This window comes from Eulemur rufifrons, chromosome 30 (assembly GCF_041146395.1).
Source record: "Eulemur rufifrons isolate Redbay chromosome 30, OSU_ERuf_1, whole genome shotgun sequence".
In the NCBI taxonomy this organism is placed as follows: domain Eukaryota; kingdom Metazoa; phylum Chordata; class Mammalia; order Primates; family Lemuridae; genus Eulemur; species Eulemur rufifrons.
Genome location: NC_091012.1, coordinates 137,810,125 through 137,830,475, shown reverse-complemented (window position 1 = coordinate 137,830,475; position 20,351 = coordinate 137,810,125). Strand labels below are relative to the sequence as shown.

Genomic DNA, 20,351 nt, shown 5'->3' with positions numbered 1-20,351 from the left:
TGGGGGTGATTTTGTCTGCCAGGGGAAATGTGGCAGCGTCTGGAGACATTTATGGTTGTCACAACTCAGGGTGGAGGGCGCTACTGGCTTCTGGTGGATGGAGACCAGGGATGCTGCTGAAAGCCCTGCAAAGCACAGGATAGCCGCCCCCCCCCCCCCCCCCAGCAAAGAATGATGTGGCCCAGATGTCATTAGTGCCGAAGAGGAGAAGTCTCTCTGGAGTATTCCATCATTTGGCTATCTGTGTTTTAGTTATCAGACATTTGGATAAAATTGCCAGTTTTTATCTATTACACATGTGCTGGTATGAACATTTTTCTGCGGGTCTTTTGGTTAACATATGTGCACATAGCTGCCTTGTGTGTTATTCAGGCTATTTTCCCAAGTGCTCATATCAGTTTTTGCATCCACCCAGTACACGAGAGTTGCAGGTGTAGGAAGTAGCCTAAGGTGTCTAACAGATGAATGGGTAGAGAAAATGTATGTGCACGTACAGTGGAATATTACCCGGCCTTAAAAAGGAAGGAAATCCTGTCACATGCCACAACATGAATGAACTTTGAGGACATTATGCTATGTGAAATAAACCAGTCACAGAAGGGCAAATACCATGTGATTCCTCGTATGTGAGATGTCTAGAGCGGCCAAATGTGTAGAGACAGACATAGAATGAAGGTTGTCGGGGACAATGTGGGGTTGTTCATTGGGTACAGCGTCAGTTTTGCAAGTTCTAGAGATCTGTCACACAGCAATGTGATTATAGTTAAGGCTACTGAACTGTTCAGTTAAAAAATGGTGAGAGGGTAAATTTTATGTTTTTTTTAAAAATCCCAATTAAAAAACGAAAGAGTTGCGGGTGTACCTGTCCATGTGGGCATCTCATTCCTTAGCTATTCTGGAGTTTGTGGCTGGTGCTGCTCGAGCCCCGTTCTGACTTGTGGCTGCACGGGCTGGGCCCGGGCAGCTAATTGCACGTGGACAGACCCTTCTTTCCATGTGTAAGGAGGTTACTAAAAGCATTAGGAGTTAGGTGACTATGGGAAAAGGTCCACAGGGAGAGTTGTAGGGTCCTGGATGACAGGAGTCGCCAACCAATCCTCCGAGAAGCCTGCCCCTCCAGCCTGGGGAGGGGACGCTCTGGGGAGCTGAGGGGGAGGCTGGCCCTCTGTGGGTCTGGGCCAGGCATCTCCCAGGGGGCTGAGGCCACGTTGATGAATCACAGCACCCCCAGTGGGGAAGAAGAAGGGGATGTGAGGCAGTGGGGTGTGAAGACATGCTAGAGCTCGATGGGCACCTCTGTGCCTGTCCCTTGCCCCATGTGACTGTGATGCACAGAACAGTGCCTGCTGTGTTACCTCTCCCCTTGCACCTTGGGCAGCTTCCTCTTTTGACCCAGGCTAACAAAGAGCCGTACAGGGCCAGAGATTCTGGAAAATGTAGTTCCCATTTTAACCAGGCTGGTTCAGTACTGTACCTGGATTATCAACACCTGACCCATGCATATGTTTTGTATGTTCAAAGGGGCCAGCTGGGGACATGTGCATGGTTCCTTTTTTAATCCTTGCTTGATTGCAAATACACAGTAATTAAATCATGACACATTTTAAAGCAGCATTTGTGGCTTAGCTACCATTTAAATCATGTTTTTTTAAATGGAGGAAATGTGGCCTGCTTTGCACATAATCCACTTAGGCTAAACTTTTAAAAAACACTCCATTTACAAATTGCAACTTTCTGTGTTTACAGTTTTCTGTAATGCTGTCGTAGCTAGACAAGAGAAAAAGGAAACTTTAAATTAGGTTTAAAGTAAACGATAAGAACATCTAGGATAACAGAGCTTTTAGATTTTTTATTTCAAACAATCTTGTATAAAAGGGCTTAGGAACCACTCTACCTAAACCGCTCAAAGTATTGTAGATGAAGAGGTTTCTCTTTACCCCTTACGCTTCTAGTTTCTCATATGTCACTGAACCCGAGGGTGCAGAAGACTAGCCTAGGTTCCAGTCACGATCTGGACATGAGCAAATGATAGCGGTAAAGACACGATGATCTGCAAATCTGCTTGTACAGTGCTTTAGCCTTTGTCACATAGTTTCTTAATTGCCTCCCTTTTATCCTCCTACTTGTCCTAGGGTGTAAGACAGCCAACTCTTACCACCATTTTTCAGGTGATAAAACTGAGACTAAGAAACATTAAGTAACTGTCTCTAAATCATGCCGTTAAGGAAGTGGTAGAGGCAAGCCTAAGTGCCAGGTCACTCCCCGTCTTCTGAGACCTTCCGTGGCCCCCAGTCCCCCACCCACGAGGGGTTATGCCTTGCTCTGTGCAGCCAGGCTCTCCTTGCATGTCTGTTCCTGCCCTGGTCTCACGGTGCTCCTATCAGCCAGGAGCCGCGGAGGAGACAGACGCCACACGGTACCCGGAACAGGAATGCTTAATATAAAGCGGGATTCCACGAATCGGCCAGATCCCGCCGTGCTGTTTCCTTGTGCCTTGTCCGTCTGCGAGAGCAAGGTTGAGCAGTTGCCGTAGACATCGTGTAGCCCGCAAGCCGGAAACATCTCTGTGCTCTTTATGAAAAAGTTTGCTCGCCCCAAATATAACGAATTATTAACTAGTGACAGGCCATTACTTATTATTGACTAGTTATTAACTAGTTACTACTACAGGTAAAGAGAACTCTACAGAATACGGGAATAGCAGAGGCAGGGAGCAGGGACTCCCTTTAGGGAGAGGGCAGAGGCTGAGTACCTGAGGAAGGAAGAAGTTTGGAACAACATTCCCCGACCCCTCCAGAGCTGAGAAGCAGACCTCCCTGGGGTGTGCGTGACTGAGCTCCATTGGATGGCGGAGAAGCTCTCTGGGGCCGTGGCCAGCGGGAGAGCAGGGTGCCCTGTGGCCTGCCCATGGAGCTCACTGGGAAGCTGGCCGGGTGTCTGTGGGACTCACTGGAGAGCCTCCCGAGGGATTGTATTACTAAAACTCTCTGGGAAGCTGCCCAGTGGAGCAGCAGTGGGACTTGTTAGGACACCACCCTCAGGAGCAGGAGTGGGCAGAGAGGAAAGCACACTGGCGTGATGAAGGGAGGCCCTTTCCGCCGCCAGTGTGCCTCCAGCGCCCTCTGCTGGCAGTGCCCACCAGGTGCCAGCCAACTGGAGAAATGTCCACAGGGTCCAGCTGCAGGATCACAACGCGGGCAAGGGGGGGATTTGGGCTTGAGAGGCAACGTGGTGCTGCCTGGCAGGGTTGGAATAGGTTGTTTGCAAATATTCTTTCTCTTCTGGATTGTAAATTCCTCCGACACCCAACAGTGTTCAAAAAACCTTCCCTGAGCGATGCTGTCCATTAACTGTCTCTTTGGCGGATCTTGGCCTGTGTTCTCTGGGGTACAGGGCTGATGTGATGATTGGGACTCTGCCGGGTCCCTGGGAACTTTGCCCTGTCTAGAAGGGAGGCACACATCTCTGGGCTTCATCCTGTCTGCCACGAAGGTGGTCAGTCCTTGCCACAGAGCACACACCGCTCCTCTGCCTCCCTGTCCAGCTGGCGTGGCCTCTGAGGCTGCCACTCCCCGCTGCCTGAGGCACATGCCACACCCCCCTCGGCTCTCCCAGTCACTCGGAGCAGTCGGCTCCTTCCGTGTTTCTGTGTGGAGCTGCTGTTTGTTAACCTCAGGCGCCAAAGCCTCCAAATACTGTCCTCATCTTCTGATGGCGACACTCTCATGGAGTCCTCCCCAACATTTTTGGTGGCCACACACCCCTTAGCACCTGAGCTGATCCTCAAGGCACCAGCTCATTGGCCTGTCTGTCCATTAGCCCAGATGTGTCCCCTGTGCAGGTGATATCCCCGCTCCCGTCCTGGGGTACTGGGGCCTCGAGTCACCCAGCTCTCATTTTAGGAAAGGACTAAAGGAGCATTAGACCTTTATGTTCTTAAGCACAGGACCAAATACCTCTTTGATCATCTAGTTCCAAAACACATGAGGTGCGGTTTTTAGTTTATCTTGTTAGGGTTTTCTTGGGGGGAGGAAGATATTGTTTTATCAGTTTTTTTTTTCCCCTTTTGTTTTTTTGGTCAACTATGAAGAAAATAATTTTTTTTCATAATTGAGATTTTATTGAATGTTTTGAAGATCAATCAAGACAGACATTTCAATTTGTATTCAATTCTTAAATTACTTACAGAAAATCTGAAGAGTTGTGTAGATATCAAGTACCTTTATCTTCAGGTGTTGTTAAGCTGTTACATCATCAGTCCTAGTCATTCACAATTTATTATCTTAAAAATGACAAAGTCAAATTTTCAATCTTTCATAGCACATTAACAAAGTCATTAGGAAAACTGACTGTAGGGACCAAAAATGTTACAGATGGCAGGGAGAGCCAGGATCAAGGAGCAGTTTTCTGGCCAGGCGCGGTGGCTCACGCCTGTAATCCTAGCCCTCTGGGAGGCCGAGGCAAGAGGATCATTTGAGCTCAGGAGTTCGAGACCAGCCTGAGCAAGAGTGAGACCCCCATCTCTACTAAAAATACAAAGAAATTAGCTGGACAACTAAAAATATATAGAAAAAATTAGCCAGGCGTGGTGGCGCATGGCTGTAGTCTCAGCTAGTCAGGAAGCTGAGGCAGGAGGATTGCTTGAGCCCAGGAGTTTGAGGTTGCTGTGAGCGAGGCTGACGCCACTGCACTTCAGCCGCAGCAACAGAGTGAGACTCTGTCTCAAAAAAAAAAAAGGCAGCTTTCTTTAGGAAACAATTCTACTGAGAAACAACCTGGGAGTAAGAAGTCTTTAAACTGTTCAAGATGTACTATTAAATGTACAACTGTGACTCCAAATTGCCATTGAGTATGCTTTGTATTATAGGATATAAAAGTGCTCTCCCAGCCCCCACCTATGGAATGTTAACCTGACACCCAAAACAGTCAAAGCTTTACATGAAATATATACCAAAAAATAAACAACCAGCAAGTGATTTCACCTCTTTTTATAAAAAAGCATTTACACTTAAAAAATGGAATGAGGTGGGGATCTCTCCTTAAAAATGTTTTTAGAGCTATTGGAAAACTTGCATTTACAAAATAGTTGATAAAAATATTCCTCTGGCTTGTGCAAGAAGGTGGACAGGGAGCCCTGGTAGGACAAGGTGTGTGATAGCAGTCAGCTCTCTCCCTCCGGAGGCCTCGCCAGAGGCTGAGGTCTCTCCCTTCCCCCCAGGTAAACCTTGGTTGCTTGGTTAGCCACGTGGCCAGTTTGCCCTTTGTTCTGCTTTTTCTTTTTGTTTTGCAGTTTTTTGTCTGAAGATTTATCCAGTCCTGCTGCCTCTTTGGGCTTCATTTCCGCTTTTCCAGGAGCAGGGTGAGCTGACTTTGCTCATCTCCTCTGGGCTCTTCCTCCACTGCCCTTGAGTTTGGCCGACCTTCCTCTCGGACATTTTCGTGGTGGCACCTGGTGACGCGGGCCGAGCGCCTTCATGGATCTGGGCTGCTGGCCGCTGCCTCTCCTCCCGCCGCCCCAGCTGCTGGCACTGCAGTGGGAACGGGAATTATTATTTTTAAAAGTCTCAGCACATTAGGGCGGTGGTTTCCATTTTCAAGGAGCTCCACTGCCATCAGAGTGCCGTGTGCCTCATGGCGAGCCTTCGGCAGGGACAAGGTGTTCTCAGGTTATTTCGCCATTCTCTCCTTTTCCTGGGTGAGTCAGGTTTCCTTTCCCCAGAGACTGAGCTCGATTAGAATGAGTAAGAGAATTAAATTAAACAGACTGAGGAGGTGGCTTCGGTGCCGGTCCTGTCTAACAAAAGATGTTGCCTCGTCATCGAGATATTTTATTCTCTGGAAAGTCAAGCTTTCTTGAGATGGTCGGGACTGATCCATTGCAGGTGTGACTCATGGCGCTTGCAATATGATATCGGACTTTAAAAAGTTGTTCTTTTCCCTTTCATTTTGGTCTCTGGTCATTATGATTTTTCCAAATCCCTCAAGCTCAGTCTCGCGGCCATTATGATTTTTCCAAATCCCTCAAGCTCAGTCTCGCGGCAGGTGACAACGTGGCTAGATCTCTTCCTGACAGCCTCGAGTGGAACGCCTGCTGTTGTTTCCTCTGGGACCCCTCTTTCCCCGAAAGTACTGCAGACTTGGATGGGTGGATACCCTTCAGGGTCAGCCTCCGTGCTATTTTGTTCTTACTGCCGGGGACGTTCATTTGTGTGTAACTGTGAGATTGATCTTGCAGAAGCAGTGGCTTCAATCATAAGTTCCCTCCCCACTTCCCTGCCTGCCGTCACTGGGCCCCCACAGCCTGCAGGACAGTATCCAGATTCCAACGCCAGATTCGGGTCTCTGTCTTCCCCACGGAGGCCCTTATCTCAGACACTCCCCTGCACACGCCCTGCCAGACTCCTTCCCCAGGCGCTCCCTCAGGCTTCCTGCCCACACACCCTGCTTCACGTAGGACCTCTGTGGAATGTCCTCCCCGCCTTTTCAAGTTCTCCTCTCCGCCCCGAGGCAGAGGGGGACATCGATGGCCCTTCACACTGCCACTGCTCGGGACACGGGTCCTCTGGTGTGAGCCTGGTCCCCTGTTGCAATCAAGATGCTTTCACCTTCATGGGTCTTCATCCTTGATCATCTGTTCAATGAAGTATGAAAAACTTTGCTCCAGGGAAGACTTTCATTAGCTGTTGGTTTTTTCCCTGCTGTTTCTAGAGAAAACATTTCCGTAAGAACCATGAGGTATTCTGCTCCTTGTGGGATGTTTAACTCTTGCTATCAGGGAGTGGGAATGAGTTTGCATAAGAATACTACCATTTAATAGCTGAGACGGAAGTGTGTGGCCTGCTGTGTGGACTTGGTGCTTTCATTCTGTGAGCGCCCCCAGCGTGGCACACGGGACCAGTGTTGTCGTGGGCATGGAACGATTTACTTCTCCGCTTTTTGCAGAGGGACCTTTGGAGTTAGAGCAAGTGAGACTGGAGATTTTTCCTAGCTACTGCAGGACAGAACTTCCCTGTTTGTGGCTCTGGCCTTCTGCAGACGTGAGGCAATTGCCACGAACAGTCACAGCGCCAAGTGCCGTCTTTACCTTGCGAACAGGAGGCTAAGACAAAATGAGCCTCCGTTTGTAGTGCTGCCATGTGTGGTGCACTTCAGGGAGGCCGCCAGTCCCAGTCACTATCCTGTGAGCACCAGCGCCAGCTTTAGGTTTGTTCTCCGCCAAGTTTGAGCCTAATTAATTCTCCCGAACTTGAGAAGCTTCATGGGGTAAAGAATATAGAATGCAAGTTTTCAAAGCTGCTTTTTCTTTTTTGACAGCTTTCCCCATGAGCAAAAGAAACATGTAGAGATACTCTTTCTTGGCGAGGAAGCAAAAGGAGGGGAAAAAAATTACTTTATCTCCCAAACCAAAACACATTTTTGCTGGGAAATGTAGGTGGAGTGTGGTTAGGGGAGGCCGATGGGTGGGTGTTGTGGAATGTGGTCTTTGTTTCTGGAGGATGAGCTTTAGGGATCTTTATAGACAAGAAGAAATAACACCCTGTCATCCTCCTAGTGAGGTCAGAGAGTAAATGGCAGCACTTTGCACAGGACTTGTTTATATAAGTGTTTGTGGGGATGAGGCTGAAAACCCACCTGGTCCCGGCTGAATCAGACACAGGTAATGTGTCACCCTGAGGAAGTGCTGGTTCAAAAACTGTCCCAAAACCCCACAAGCCTTAGTCATCATGGTTTTGCCTAAAGGTTTTCTTATAATAATTGAATTCAAAGGTATTAGTATAGGGAAAAGGACACAGTTTGAAAGTTCAGCTTGGCTGGGTGCGGTGGCTCACACCTGTAATCCTAGTACTCCGGGAGGCCGAGGTGGGAGGATCGCTTGAGCCCAGGAGTTTGAGGTTGCAGTGAGCTATGATGATGCTACTGTACTCTAGCCTGGGTGACATAGTGAGACACTGTCTCAAAAAAAAAAAAAAAAAATCCAAAAAAACAAATTTAGCATATATCACTCTTATACTGGGCCAAAATAGTTTCATTGTTTTTAGATGTCAAGGAATACATAACTTTTTATTCTGGTAAAATATACATAAAATTTACTATTTTAAGTGTAAGTTCAGCAGCATTGAGCACATTCACACTGTTTTGCAACCATCACCACTATCTGTTTTCAGAACTTTTCATCTTCCCAAACTGAACCTCTGCCCTTTAAACACTAACTCCCATTCCCTCCCGTCCCCAGCCCCTACCATTCTACTTTCTGTGTCTGTGAGTTTGACAACTCAGGTACCTCTGAAGTTCAACCATAAGGTATTTGTCCTTTTTTGACTGCTTTATTTCACTGAGCACAGTGTCCGCAAAGTTCGTCCATCTTGTAGCATCTGATAGAATTTCCTTCTTTTTTAGGGCTGAATACTATTCCTTTATATGTATAGACCACATTTTATTTAAACATTCATTTGTTGATTGACATTTGGGTTGTTTCCACCTAGAATTCGTAATTGTTTAAAGGCAAATAATAATCATAAAGTTCTGTCCTTAGAAATTTGTGGTGATAGAAGTATACTTTGTAAATGTGCATTTTGGGGTACTCTTCAAAATAAAGGCTAAATTAGTTTTGTAAGCAGATACCTCATTAGCATGTGACTGGTGTTATTAGTCTCACAATTTTGTTATTTTGAGCAATGTTTTTATGTTTTACTCTTCTACCTAAAACGCTGGATTCTTCCCGTTAGTACCTTTCCCTGCCATCATTCTAACTCATTAAATGTATAAATCGAATTCTCAGTTTATACCATGTTTCCTTTCACAGTAGAATTAGAATTGGGAGAAATCATCTATACTCATAGAGGTCAGTGTTTAAATCTTTTTTTTTTTTTTTTTTTTTTGACAGAGTCTCACTCTGTTGCCCAGGCTAGAGTGAGTGCCGTGTTGAGTGTTTAAATCTTAAATGAGATAAATGTATATAAATGTATATGAATTGTTTCTTTTTGTTGCTTTACTCTGGAGCAAATTTTACAAAACAATGACATGAAGTACAGTTTCAGGGGAGAAATATCACTACCAAAATGTACTTAAACAGGCCAATTTTTGTACCTATTTGTGGTAAATAAGTTGTATGTTTACATTTAGTCATGAGGGTATCTCAGTGGGAGAAAGGAGTTATTATTTATTCTGAATGAGGTCAGTTGTAGACAGTTTAAGCTAAGAATTGTTAGGAAATGATTTGTTATATCTAACTTAAGCTTTGAATTGCAATTTCCTTATATTAGACCTTTTTTTTGTACATTGGTAATTTTTTTTTTTTTTTTTTTTTGAGACAGAGTCTCGCTGTGTTGCCCAGGCTAGAGTGAGTGCTGTGGCGTCAGCCTAGCTCACAGCAACCTCAAACTCCTGGGCTCAAACAATCCTCCTGTTTCAGCCTCCTGAGTAGCTGGGATTACGGGTGTGCACCACCACGCCCAGCTAATTTTTTGTTTCTATTTTTAGTTGCCTGGCTAATTTCTTTCTATTTTTAGTAGAGACGGAGTCTTACTCTTACTGAGGCTGGTCTCAAACTCCTGACCTCAAGTGATCCTCCCACCTCAGCCTCCCAGAGTGCCAGGATTACAGGCATGAGCCACTGCGCTCGGCCTACATTAGTAATTAATAGCATCAATATTGCAGGTAAGCTGTGTTATCCACTGTAAATACCAGGATACCAGGAAAAACAAACCAGAATTCTTAGGGGCTGGAGTTTGCAGCCATGAAATGTGGCCTTTGAACAAGGTGGAATTTCTTACAGTCAAGGAAAGTTACTAACGACCAGAGTTCTCCGGAAGGAAGGACTGGCTCCAGGATGCCGGGAACTGCCTTGGAATCCCTGGGTAACTTGCCTCCTTGTCCACACCCTTAGTTTCACTATCTTTCCCACCTTACTTGGCTCAGAGGGGGAATAGCAATGAGCAGAGTCAGCCACGTCAACACTTAGGCTTTCTGTCGCTGACATACAGATGTGCGTGGATCATTCCAGCTACAGCACTTAGCAGTGATGTGGCCATACAAATGCTCCCCTCCGTCTTTGAACCATCCTCCTGGTGCAGCCTGGAACAAGGACCCTTCCTGTGTGCAGAACATAGGGGGGTACTCCAGATCCCCCAGCCCCTGGACATCCACCCAGACGGCCCCTTGGTCTCTCGTTCAGGGCATGTCAGAATCTCTCCACCAAGTATTGCCTGCACTTTGCTATCCGTGCCTGAGTGTGCAGTCTTGGGCTGGTGGAAACTTATTTACAATCTGTCATGACATTTGGATATAATCGTCTGGACTTTTGAAGCCAGTTGTTGACTGAATTGCTTCATATTTTTGTTAGGAGTGGTCTTTTAATTTTGTTTATGGTGTTAACGTGCAATGAATAATTGCTTTATTCACAAGAGTTCGGTTGTCCTCGAATCTAGGTGGAGATTTTAGGAAAATGCAACTTCAGAACTGAGGCAACCTAAGTTGCTTACCACCTAGTTTTTTTTTTAACTCCCAGGGGAATGTACTGAGTTAGCGCTTTGTGCTGACTTTTGGAAACTATTCTTGCGTTAGCCATGGTGTAGAGTCAAACGGCAGCAAACTTGCAAACTGTACACTGATGTGCTCATAAGCAGTGATTTTATTTCACTGGTTTTCCTTGCAGTTTGTAAAGCTTTTTGGTGTAAAACGGGGTTTGGCAAACCTTTTTTGGAACAAGCCAAGTAGTAAATATTTTTGGCTTTGTGGCCAAACTATTCAATTCTGCCCTGTAGCAATATGTAAATGAATAGGTATGGCTGTATTGCAGTAACATTTTATATATAAAAAAAGGCTGCTGGCTGGGTTTGACTGACCACTGTTAGTTCAGAAAATAGGTGTGTCAACTGGGGTTAATTGCAGCTAAATTGGATTATTACCATCTAGGAATTAAAGACCAGTGTTTCTCAGGATAAAAGTTACCATAAAATGAGTGACAGTCAAGCTTTTTAAGGAGTCAGGGGTATGTGTTGAGAGCAGACTGTTTAGCACTGAGTAGGGAGTATTTTAATACACACAGCATGGTGTAGTAACCAATGAGGACTGTAATAGAAAACAGATGTGTTAGCCAGGATGTGGAGGGCTTGGAACCTCCAAACACTGCTGATGGGCATGGACAGTGGTACAGCTGCTTGGAAAACAGTCTGGTAGTTCCTCAGAGTGTTAAACACAGTTACCAGGGGACCCAGCAATTCCCACTTGTACTTCTAAGTATATACCCAAGAGAAATGAAGGCATATGTCCACGCAAAAACTTGCACACCCATGTTCATTCCGGCATCATTCACAGTAGCCAGAAGTAGAAGCAACTCACATGCCCATCAGCTGATGAATGAATAAACAAAGTGTCGTCCCTCCATACAGTGGAATATTATTCAGCCATAAAAAGACATGAAACGCTGATGCATGCCACAAGGTGGATGAACCTTGAAAGCATCATGCTCAGTGAAAGTAGCCACGTGCATGAGGCCGAGTTATTGTACGATTGCATTTATGTGAACTGTCCAGAACAAATACGTAGACACAGAAAGTATATTAGTGGTTGCCAAGAGCTGGGGCGGGGATTGGAAAGTGACTTCTAATGGGCACAAGGTTTCTTTTAGGATTAGGGAAATGTTTTAACACGGATGGTGGTGAGGGTTGTACAGCTCTGTGAATATACTATTATAAAAGCCGTATAATTGTATACTTTATGAGTGAATATATGGTATTTGAATTATATCTCAGTAAAGCTCTTGCAAAAGTGATCTAACTGAGTCCAGGGTTAATGCATGAGAAATAATTAGTAAATGATAAACATGGTCCAAAATTATCCAGAAAATGAATCGATATCTTGGGGTCCCATATTTTCGGTTGTGTGTGCTTCCAAGATTCCCGTTCTGGTGAACAGCACCCATGTCCTTGGGAAAGGCTACCAGCACAAGGGGTCAGTGAAAGAAGCCGTGTGTTAATGCAGCCCTGGTGCCCCGAGTGGGAACAGGGTCAGCCCTGGGGCCTGTTCACTGCACGCACGTGGTGTTCCTTTATCGGGAATGGCCCGCTCACGCAGGCGGCTCATGGAACATGCTTTTCTGTTTCAGATTGAGGAAGGAAGTAAAGCCGCAGCAGTCGACAAGTTACTGGCCGGAGACGAGATCGTTGGCATCAATGACATCGGTCTCTCGGGGTTTAGACAGGAAGCGATTTGCCTGGTGAAGGGGTCCCACAAGACCCTGAAGCTGGTGGTCAAAAGGTAAGATCTGTGCCACCTGCCACGTTACTAAGACAAACACAGTGAGTAGAATATCGGGATGGGAAGCCTGAATGGCCAGCCTGTGTCACTGCAGAGACCCTGACTTGGACTTTGTGTGTGCACACTTAGGATTATATCTTTTGGCCAAGGATGAACCCAGTATGAAAGTTTAAAAGGCTCCGTATTTTATTACTACTGATGTAAAAAAAAAAAAAATTTTTTTTTTTTTTTTTTTTTTTTTTGAGACAGTCTTTGTTGCCCGGGCTAGAGTGCCATGGTGTCAGCCTAGCTCACAGCAACCTCAAACTCCAGGGCTCAATTGATCCTCTTGCCTCAGCCTCCCGAGTAGCTGGGAATACAGGGCTGTGCCACCATGCCTGGCTAATTTTTTTTTATTTTTAGTTGTCTAGCTAATTTCTTTTCTATTTCTAGTAGAGATGGGGGTCTTCCTCTTGCTGAGGTTGATCTCGAACTCCTGACCTCAAGCGATCCTCCCGCCTCGGCCTCCCAGAGTGCTAAGATTACAGACGCAAGCCACCACGCCTGGCCACAAATTTTTGATGCATTAAGTGAATTTGCATACTCATATCTTTCCCTTGGCAACAGGTAGATTTAATATTCTCTTGGCAGAGAGAAAACTGTTCCAGTGACTCGGTATGTCGTTGCCTGTTTCTTACACAAGGTGGCAGGCTTCTGAGCTCTCCGTGTTGATGCTAGAAAGAGAGTGTGACTGCCACGCAGGCTTTAGCACAGTGCCCAGGTGCTTACAGTACTGTGTTTAGAGTCTGAGGGGAGCAGCCTGCCTGTTTCCATACATCAGGTTGTTGATAGGAGCTTGGATGGTTTTAAGAGGTTAGAAAATGGACTTAGGGACACGATGCTTTTATATCCAGAAACTAAAACATTACTCCTGGGTAGCACGAAAGTGTTTGTGATTTGTTGTTTTCAAATAGAAATAATTCTCCACCTGGTTTTATAGTTGGCTAATTAGTGGCAAAGCATTTGCATGCCCTTTTTGGCAAAATTAGTGCATTTTTCCAAAGGTTGACTGTGGATTTTAATAAATAAATAGACTCAAACATTTATTTTAACTTTTAGTGCAGACTTGAAGACATCTTCCCAAAGGACTTTTTTTTGGGGGTGGGGGGAGGCGGTGCAAAAGAGCACGCAGGAGGAAAGAAATGAGGAAGGATGAAGGCCTGGACTTCGCCACAGTGCAGCAAAGCAATGTAGCAAAATTGCACTTGTACCCCACCAATAGATACGAATAAAAATAAAGAAATAAACTTTCAAGAAAAAAGGAAATGAGGAAAGAAAAACATTTTTTGTCGCATGAATTTAGCAATCTAATTTCTCAGTGGTATGCGCTTTCCTTGCCACAACTTCTCCGAAGTCTGACAGTCCAATCTCAGAATGGCAGGTCTGAGCCGTTTGGGGAGGGTGGGCGTGCACCATGACACTGTGGTCACTTCTGGAGCCCTCCTGAGGCAGTTCCTTTGTTCTCACAGGATTCAGTTCTCTCGGGATGGTGCTGGTGAGGGAAGCTACAGAGCGAAGACAGGGAGTTACAAACCGTCTCTGGGAATCACCGACCAGCCCCAGGCTGTCTGGGGTTTCCCTTTTCTTCTGTCTCTTGTACCATCTGGGTTCTGGGCTGCCACAGCCCCCAGAGCACTGAGCCAGCTATGCTTGTTGTTTGTCTGTCTTTTCTAAGGGGGGATGGCTGCTTAGTCAACACAGCGGGCAAAGTTTGTATCAGCAGGGCCTGTCTGGGCATATGAATTCCTAGCATGGCTGTTTTTGAGTCAGAAGATAGTGCATTGTGGACGTTGATAGACATTCCCTAATTTCTGAGACCACTTGTTTCTCCCCATCATTCTAGCATAGGGTATTTTTGTTTTTTTGTTCTTTTCTGTGAATGTGATAGGTGAAATATGGCTTTATTATTTAAATTTACATTTCTGTAACTATGAGGTCAGGCATCATTCCATATGTTTGGAAGTATGATACATATAATTTTCTTTTTTTAAATTTTCTTAATTTCAGCATATTACGGGGATACAAATGTTTAGGTTACGTATGTTGCCTTTGCCCCACCCGAGTCAGAGCTTCAAGTGTGTCCACACCCAGACGGTGCACACCGCACCCATTAGGTGTGAATATACCCATCCCCTCCTCCCCCTCCCACCTGCCTGACACCCGATGAATGTTATTACTATATGTGCACTTCAGTGTTGATCAGTTAATACCAATTTGATGGTGACTACATGTGGTGCTTGTTTTTCCATTCTTGGGATACTTCACTTAGTAGAATGGGCTTCGGCCCCATCTAGGATAATACAAGAGGTGCTAGATTACAATTGTTTTTTGTGGCTGGGGATATAATTCTTTCTTGAACTAGAAGTACGTATTTAAGGACATAGATAATTTGAAATTTATTCAAAGGAAAGCCTCCGTGCCACATGAGAACTGGTTGGTAGGAGGAAAGAGAAGAGGCCTTAGGGCACCTGCTAGCTGACTTAGCTGAGAGGGTACTTACAGACTATTGGGAAGGAGGATTAAACGTCTGCCGTGGGTTATTGACGGGAGCCGCTGTATGGCATGTCCATTTTGTGTCCTGAATAAAGCAAGTGTGTTCGTGGTTTCCTTTAAATGAAGGGTACACAGAAGGGTGATTTCGATAGAATTTAATATTTTAAGTAATATGCATAACTAGATATAAAAAGAAGCAAAGCAGTTTATTTAAACACTTTTCTTTTCTCTCCCTCTTTTTTTTTTTTTTTTTTTTTTTGAGACAGAGTCTTGTTCTGTTGGCCAGGCTAGAGCCCTGTGACATCACCCTAGCTCACAGCAACCTCAAACTCCTGGGCTTAAGCGATCCTCCTGCCTTAGCCTCCCTAGTAGCTAGGATTACAGGTGCATGCCAACATGCCCGGCTAATTTTTCTGTTTTTAGTGGAGACGGGGTCTCAGTCTTGCTCAAGCTTATCTCGAACTCCTGACCTCAAGTGATCCTCCTACCTTGGCCTCCCAGAGTGCTAGGATTACAGGCGTGAGCCACTACACCTGGCCAAACACTTTTATTTTCAAACACACTTTTAAGAACTGTGTTAGGGAAAAAACCCCACAAACTAGTTTTCCTCTGCTCTTACACCACAATAATCAACACAGGAGACTTCTATGACCAAATGTGGACATAGTCAGGACTCCTAAAACCCCAGCTAACTTTGTATGGTTTTCCTTATCGCAGACACACCAAAAAGTGCTTTTAAAATTATTCTTTTGGCCAGGCATGGTAGCTCACGCCTGTAATCCTGGGAGGCCGAGGTGGGAGGATCACTTGAGCTCAGGAATTTGAGACCAGCCTGAGCCCTGAGCAAGAGCAAGACCCCATCTCTACTAAAATAGAAAAATTAGCTGGGTGTCATGGCATGCACCTATAGTCCTAGCTACTTAGGAGACTGAAGCAGGAGGATTGCTTGATCCTAGGAGTTTGAGTTTGCAGTGAGCTTTGATGACACCACTGGACTCTACCCAGGGCGACAGAGCAAGAATCTGTCTCAAAAAAAAAAAAAAAAAATTGTTTGTCTGAAAGCCGGAACATGGATTCTTCTCTATCTAAATTTAAATCTCTTTAAGTCTCCCTACCCTCCTCTTCTCTATTCCCCGGGAGCTGCTCACCTGCCTTCTCTCCCAGTGGATTGGTTAGCATTTCCTAGCCTTTTATGTTGCGTTCCACAATGGGGAGTATACTCTTAACAAAATAGTGGCTGGTTCATTCATACAAAGGCACTCTGCAGGCCGTTCATGGGGCCACAAGATGTGTAAGTGTTCCTTATTGCCCTTCCTAAAAGTGTGACCAAATGGTAGGTTAGGTTGCTCAGCCCTTGTTCAACTTGAAGCAGCCGCCTGCCCACCTTGGGGCGCCCAGGAAGCGGTGGGGGGAGGAGGTCGGTACACCTCAGTACAAAGCACCTGTACCCGTGCTTTTCTAAACATTGCTTGAATAGCTGTTCACATACAAAATCCTCTCCCCCTCCCGACAGCTGCTGCGCGTCTTTTATTTGTATGCTCGTTTTGTCTTAGCGTATGTAGTGGCCAGGGGACCACACGGCCAAGATAGGATTGCAGCGGGCCAGTTTCACAAAGTGGTGGCATCTTGTTTCATGGGCAACACGGATCTTGTTGTCATGGAGAAGCTGGTGCTGGGAAAGTGAAGCGTGATCGCTATCTCCCCAGACAGGCCAGGGCCGGCACTTCCTCTCTCCCAGGGCAGGGTTAGCGGGGAAACAAAGAGCTCCTGACAGTCACCCTCACATGTGTGCTCTCCTTTGTGATGCTTGGGCAGTGTCCTTGGACCTGAGATGGGGGATGGGGCCAGAAAAGAGGGTGTGATTGCCCAGGAGTTGGATCCACCAGTTGGATCCACCAGTCCAGTCCTGGGGAGAGGCTGTTTTTGACTTGCCCTTTGCTCCCGGGCAGCCTGTTGTTCCGTCTTTGCTTCACCAAGGAAGTGGCCCTCGCAGGAAAGTTCAGGCCGGACGCGTAGCCAGTATCGTGTGTGTCTCTCTATCCGGTTTGCATCTGCGCTGTTTTTCTAGGTGCCCAGGCCCGCCCCTGGGGATCCTGACAAGCAGGTCTAGAGTGGATCTGGGCTCTGGGATTTTCACAGAGGGCCACAGGCTATTTTGCTGGGCAGCCAAGGCAGTTCCGCCACTTGGTGGCGTAAGCAAATGTGCTTGGATAAGGTTAAGGCCACAAACTGGGGGGCACTTTGGCATTTTCATGATTAACTTAGCCCAGTAGGTAAGTCCTTCGCTGTGACGATGTGCGAAGGGGAGGTCTGCCCGATGCCCTCAAACTCTGCTGGAGTTGGGGAACTGGGCGGGGAAGGACCGAGAAGGTGCAGTAGCACCTACCTTGCTTGGCTGGGACTGTCCTACCCACTCAGTGCTCTAAAATACGCATTAACAGCTCTGGGGGCAGAGTCACCCATCTTTCCCACTTCAAAGGCAAATCACTGAAAGTTCAGCTTTTAAAAAGTATAATTTCAAACGCCCTAGGGAAAATTTATAATAAATATCACATCATAAATTATTTTTGAAAGCTTGTAATTACCCTTTTGGCCCTTTTTCCAAATTTGCATGGTAATGTTAGCTTTGTTTGCAGTGAAGTACGCCTGCCACCTCGCTGATCCCAGTTCTGGGTGGTGTCCCCCGAACCTGCTACCATGGGTTGCAAGTAGTTTTGCTGGGGCCAAATCATCATAGGGTTGCTTCATCTTATTTCCTGCCTCTTTGCTGGCAGCCTTAAACCCTCTTGTGAATCTAATTACATCCGCTAAGCTTGCATTCAGGAGCAGATTAGCAGCAGAAGGGAGGGTCTTTTTGCAGCAGGCTGCAAGGGTTTGTGAGACTGAGTGGTGTGGTTACACATTTGCAGAAAGGAGGCTTCTCATCCAGGGACGGCATTCTTGCTTTCTGGGAGCGAGTTCCTTACAGTATGCATCCCTTCTCAGCTGTTACTGAGTTGTGGTGACTTCTGTTCCCTTCCAGCATTGTGCAGCACTCCCCTCTGGTGCTGGCTCCTTGGAGCTGTCCCTGAGCAGGTGGCTCTGCGGCCCCAACATTGATTAGCACAGACGTTCAGGGAGCTGCTGCTCAGCGGTGACACTGTGACAGGAGTAAGGGGCCGGCTCAGACGTCAGCAGGTTGCCCCCCCGCCCCATCCCTCCACCCCCCAGAGAGCTCTTCCTGGGGCAGAAACTGTGTGTGTAGATGGGGGGTTGTGCTCCTTAGTGGGGACCCTGGAAAACACCAGAGGAAACCTGATTTTTGGAGGGTGTCTGATGTTGTTTGTCTGTGGTTCCAGAGTGGGTTTTTCTATTCTGTCAGGGTTTGGGGGCCTAGGGCTGTTTGCTACTGTGCTTGTTTTCTTGTTAAGACAAAGAAGACCCTAACTTGTTTGGGATGTTTTCCATTATTTGTATTTACTTCTGTGTTTATGTATTAATGAGTGAATGAATGAATGAAGTGTGTGGTCTCTCCAGGCTGGCCTGGAACTCCGGGTTCAAGTGAACCTTCTGCCTCAGCCTACTGAGTAGCTGGGACTACAGGCTCGTGCCACTGCGCCCGGCTTATAGTTTTTATTAAAATCGGGAAATAAAAGACAGCTACATAGATCATAATTGTTTTATTTCGAGCAAAGTTCATTCTGTTCAGGTTTAGACTTAGTGTGTGACATAAGCAATTTAATCAGATGAATCTCTAATTACGTGAGACGTTTCGTATCCTAAGTAGAGAATGGTAAAAAGTTAAGATGTTGCTTTTCATTTCTTCCGTTACTGATTGCAGTGAAGGAACTAGACCTGTATAAAGCATGTAATGCACACTGAAAACTGAGGCGCGCAAGTGATGTCTACAGAATTTAGTTTGAAAGCATTGATGGTTTCTAATATATTAAGACATACAGAGAATGTTTCACCTATTTTTGTGCTTGAGGTTTCAAGAGGCACTGTGAATACTGCCTAGTGGGGTTCACACTGGACACATTAAGTTCATTTGGAGTATTAGAAAATTATTGAGAAATTAATAATGACATTAATGATGAGGTTAAAATGACTTTTCCTTATTTATTTATTTTTTCAAAAGGAGCAGCTTTAATGTGGTGCACCAAATTGAAAGCCCTCAGCTTTAGGAGAAAAGGTTTATTCCTGCTGGGCGGTTTGCTACTGGATTGGAAGGAGCAGTGTTGGGTGAGGCCCTGGAGAGTAGATCCCGGGAGTGTCCTCTTTGGGGCACACCTCAGTGTTTGTCACCAGGATGAGGTGGCTGCCAGAGGAAGCAGCTCAGTGGACACCCAGGGGCTTGGCAGGGCGGGTGGTCCACGTCTGGCTCTATCCAGTGTTCCTCTCGTCCTCGTAATCACTCATAAGGGGCAGGCGGATGAAGCCTTTTTGGGTTGAGAGGCTCCTAGGGGCTCTGTGTGCCCACACTGAGCACACCGAGGGGGTCCCCTCTCTGCCTGTCTTGCCGTGGCTGTAGCCGTGTACCCGCAGGCAGCCGGACGCTCTGTGCTGGCTGCTTCGTCTAGACAAAACGAAGGCACTTTTTGTTTGTTGCCAAGGGGTAGGAAGAGGTGAGGTTGGCAGAGCTGTGAGCAGATGGCTGTGCAGTGGGTCATAAAGGAGTAAATGCCACCTCTCCTTAGAACTGGCCCCGAGAGCCCGGCTTGCCACTAACACCCCTTGGTTCCAAGCGGGGCGTTCCTGGGGAAGAAAACAAGTGCCCGAGATGGGCCTGGCCTTTTCTAGAAAGTGAAGGGCATACCTTACCATTAAAGAGAGCCTGTTTTTCTTTTTGGTTTATTTTAGCAGCACTTGTTATTCCCACAAAGAAAACGCTCAATAGTGAGAACAGCCTCATCCCATGCCTGCCTCCCTCCCACCCCTGACGACAAGCTACTTGCCACCATTCAGAGTAGGGGTCTCATAACTTGATTTTATTATAAAGAAAGCCTGTTCATGGCGGCTAGAGCCCAAAGGCCTTTTAATTGAATGAAGTGGCATTATTACGGCAAGTAGTCAGGAGGTAGTTGCTGAAGGGTAGTCACGACAGCATTGGGGGACAGCTGTGAAGTGTGCCGATTAGCCAAGTTGGGTGATCCTGGCAACGGACTGCTCCTGTTCAGGTGGGGTGGCCAGCGTCAGAGGTGGGTGGACAGTAGGTGGCAACAGTTCTCTGCACCGTGGAGGGTGGTTGTGCCCTTTATTTATGGTGAGTATGCGTGCATGTGATGAGATAACAAGGACAGCAAGGGTGTCTGTCTGCAGCAGCTGTAGTAAAATGGCAAAAGTAACATATGGGGAGGAATCAGATCTTTCTCGAGCAACTTTCCTACTTTAATTTTTCAACAATGATGTGGTGGTTTATTAAATTTAAGGATATAGAGGACTATTCTCTGGCTCGATGTTCTTGCAAAGAAAAGAATGCCTCTATCTTAGAGATAGCAGCTCAGCCACTTAGCATGTGCTGATGATCACGAATGAGTGGGGTGGTGGTTGGCCATAGCGACCACTGACCACATATGTGTGGT

The 20,351-nt window shown here is 46.3% G+C and overlaps 1 protein-coding gene across 2 annotated transcripts in view; it reads left to right on the top strand.

Annotated features, from left to right (window-relative positions):
• SHROOM2 (shroom family member 2) overlaps window positions 1–20,351 on the top strand; it is a 137,514-nt gene that overhangs the window by 54,607 nt on the left and 62,556 nt on the right. For both annotated transcript variants that reach the window (XM_069464520.1, XM_069464519.1), the window contains exon 2: window positions 12,107–12,258. In XM_069464520.1, coding sequence (XP_069320621.1) covers window positions 12,107–12,258 — 152 coding nt within the window. The remainder of the gene's footprint in view (window positions 1–12,106; window positions 12,259–20,351) is intronic.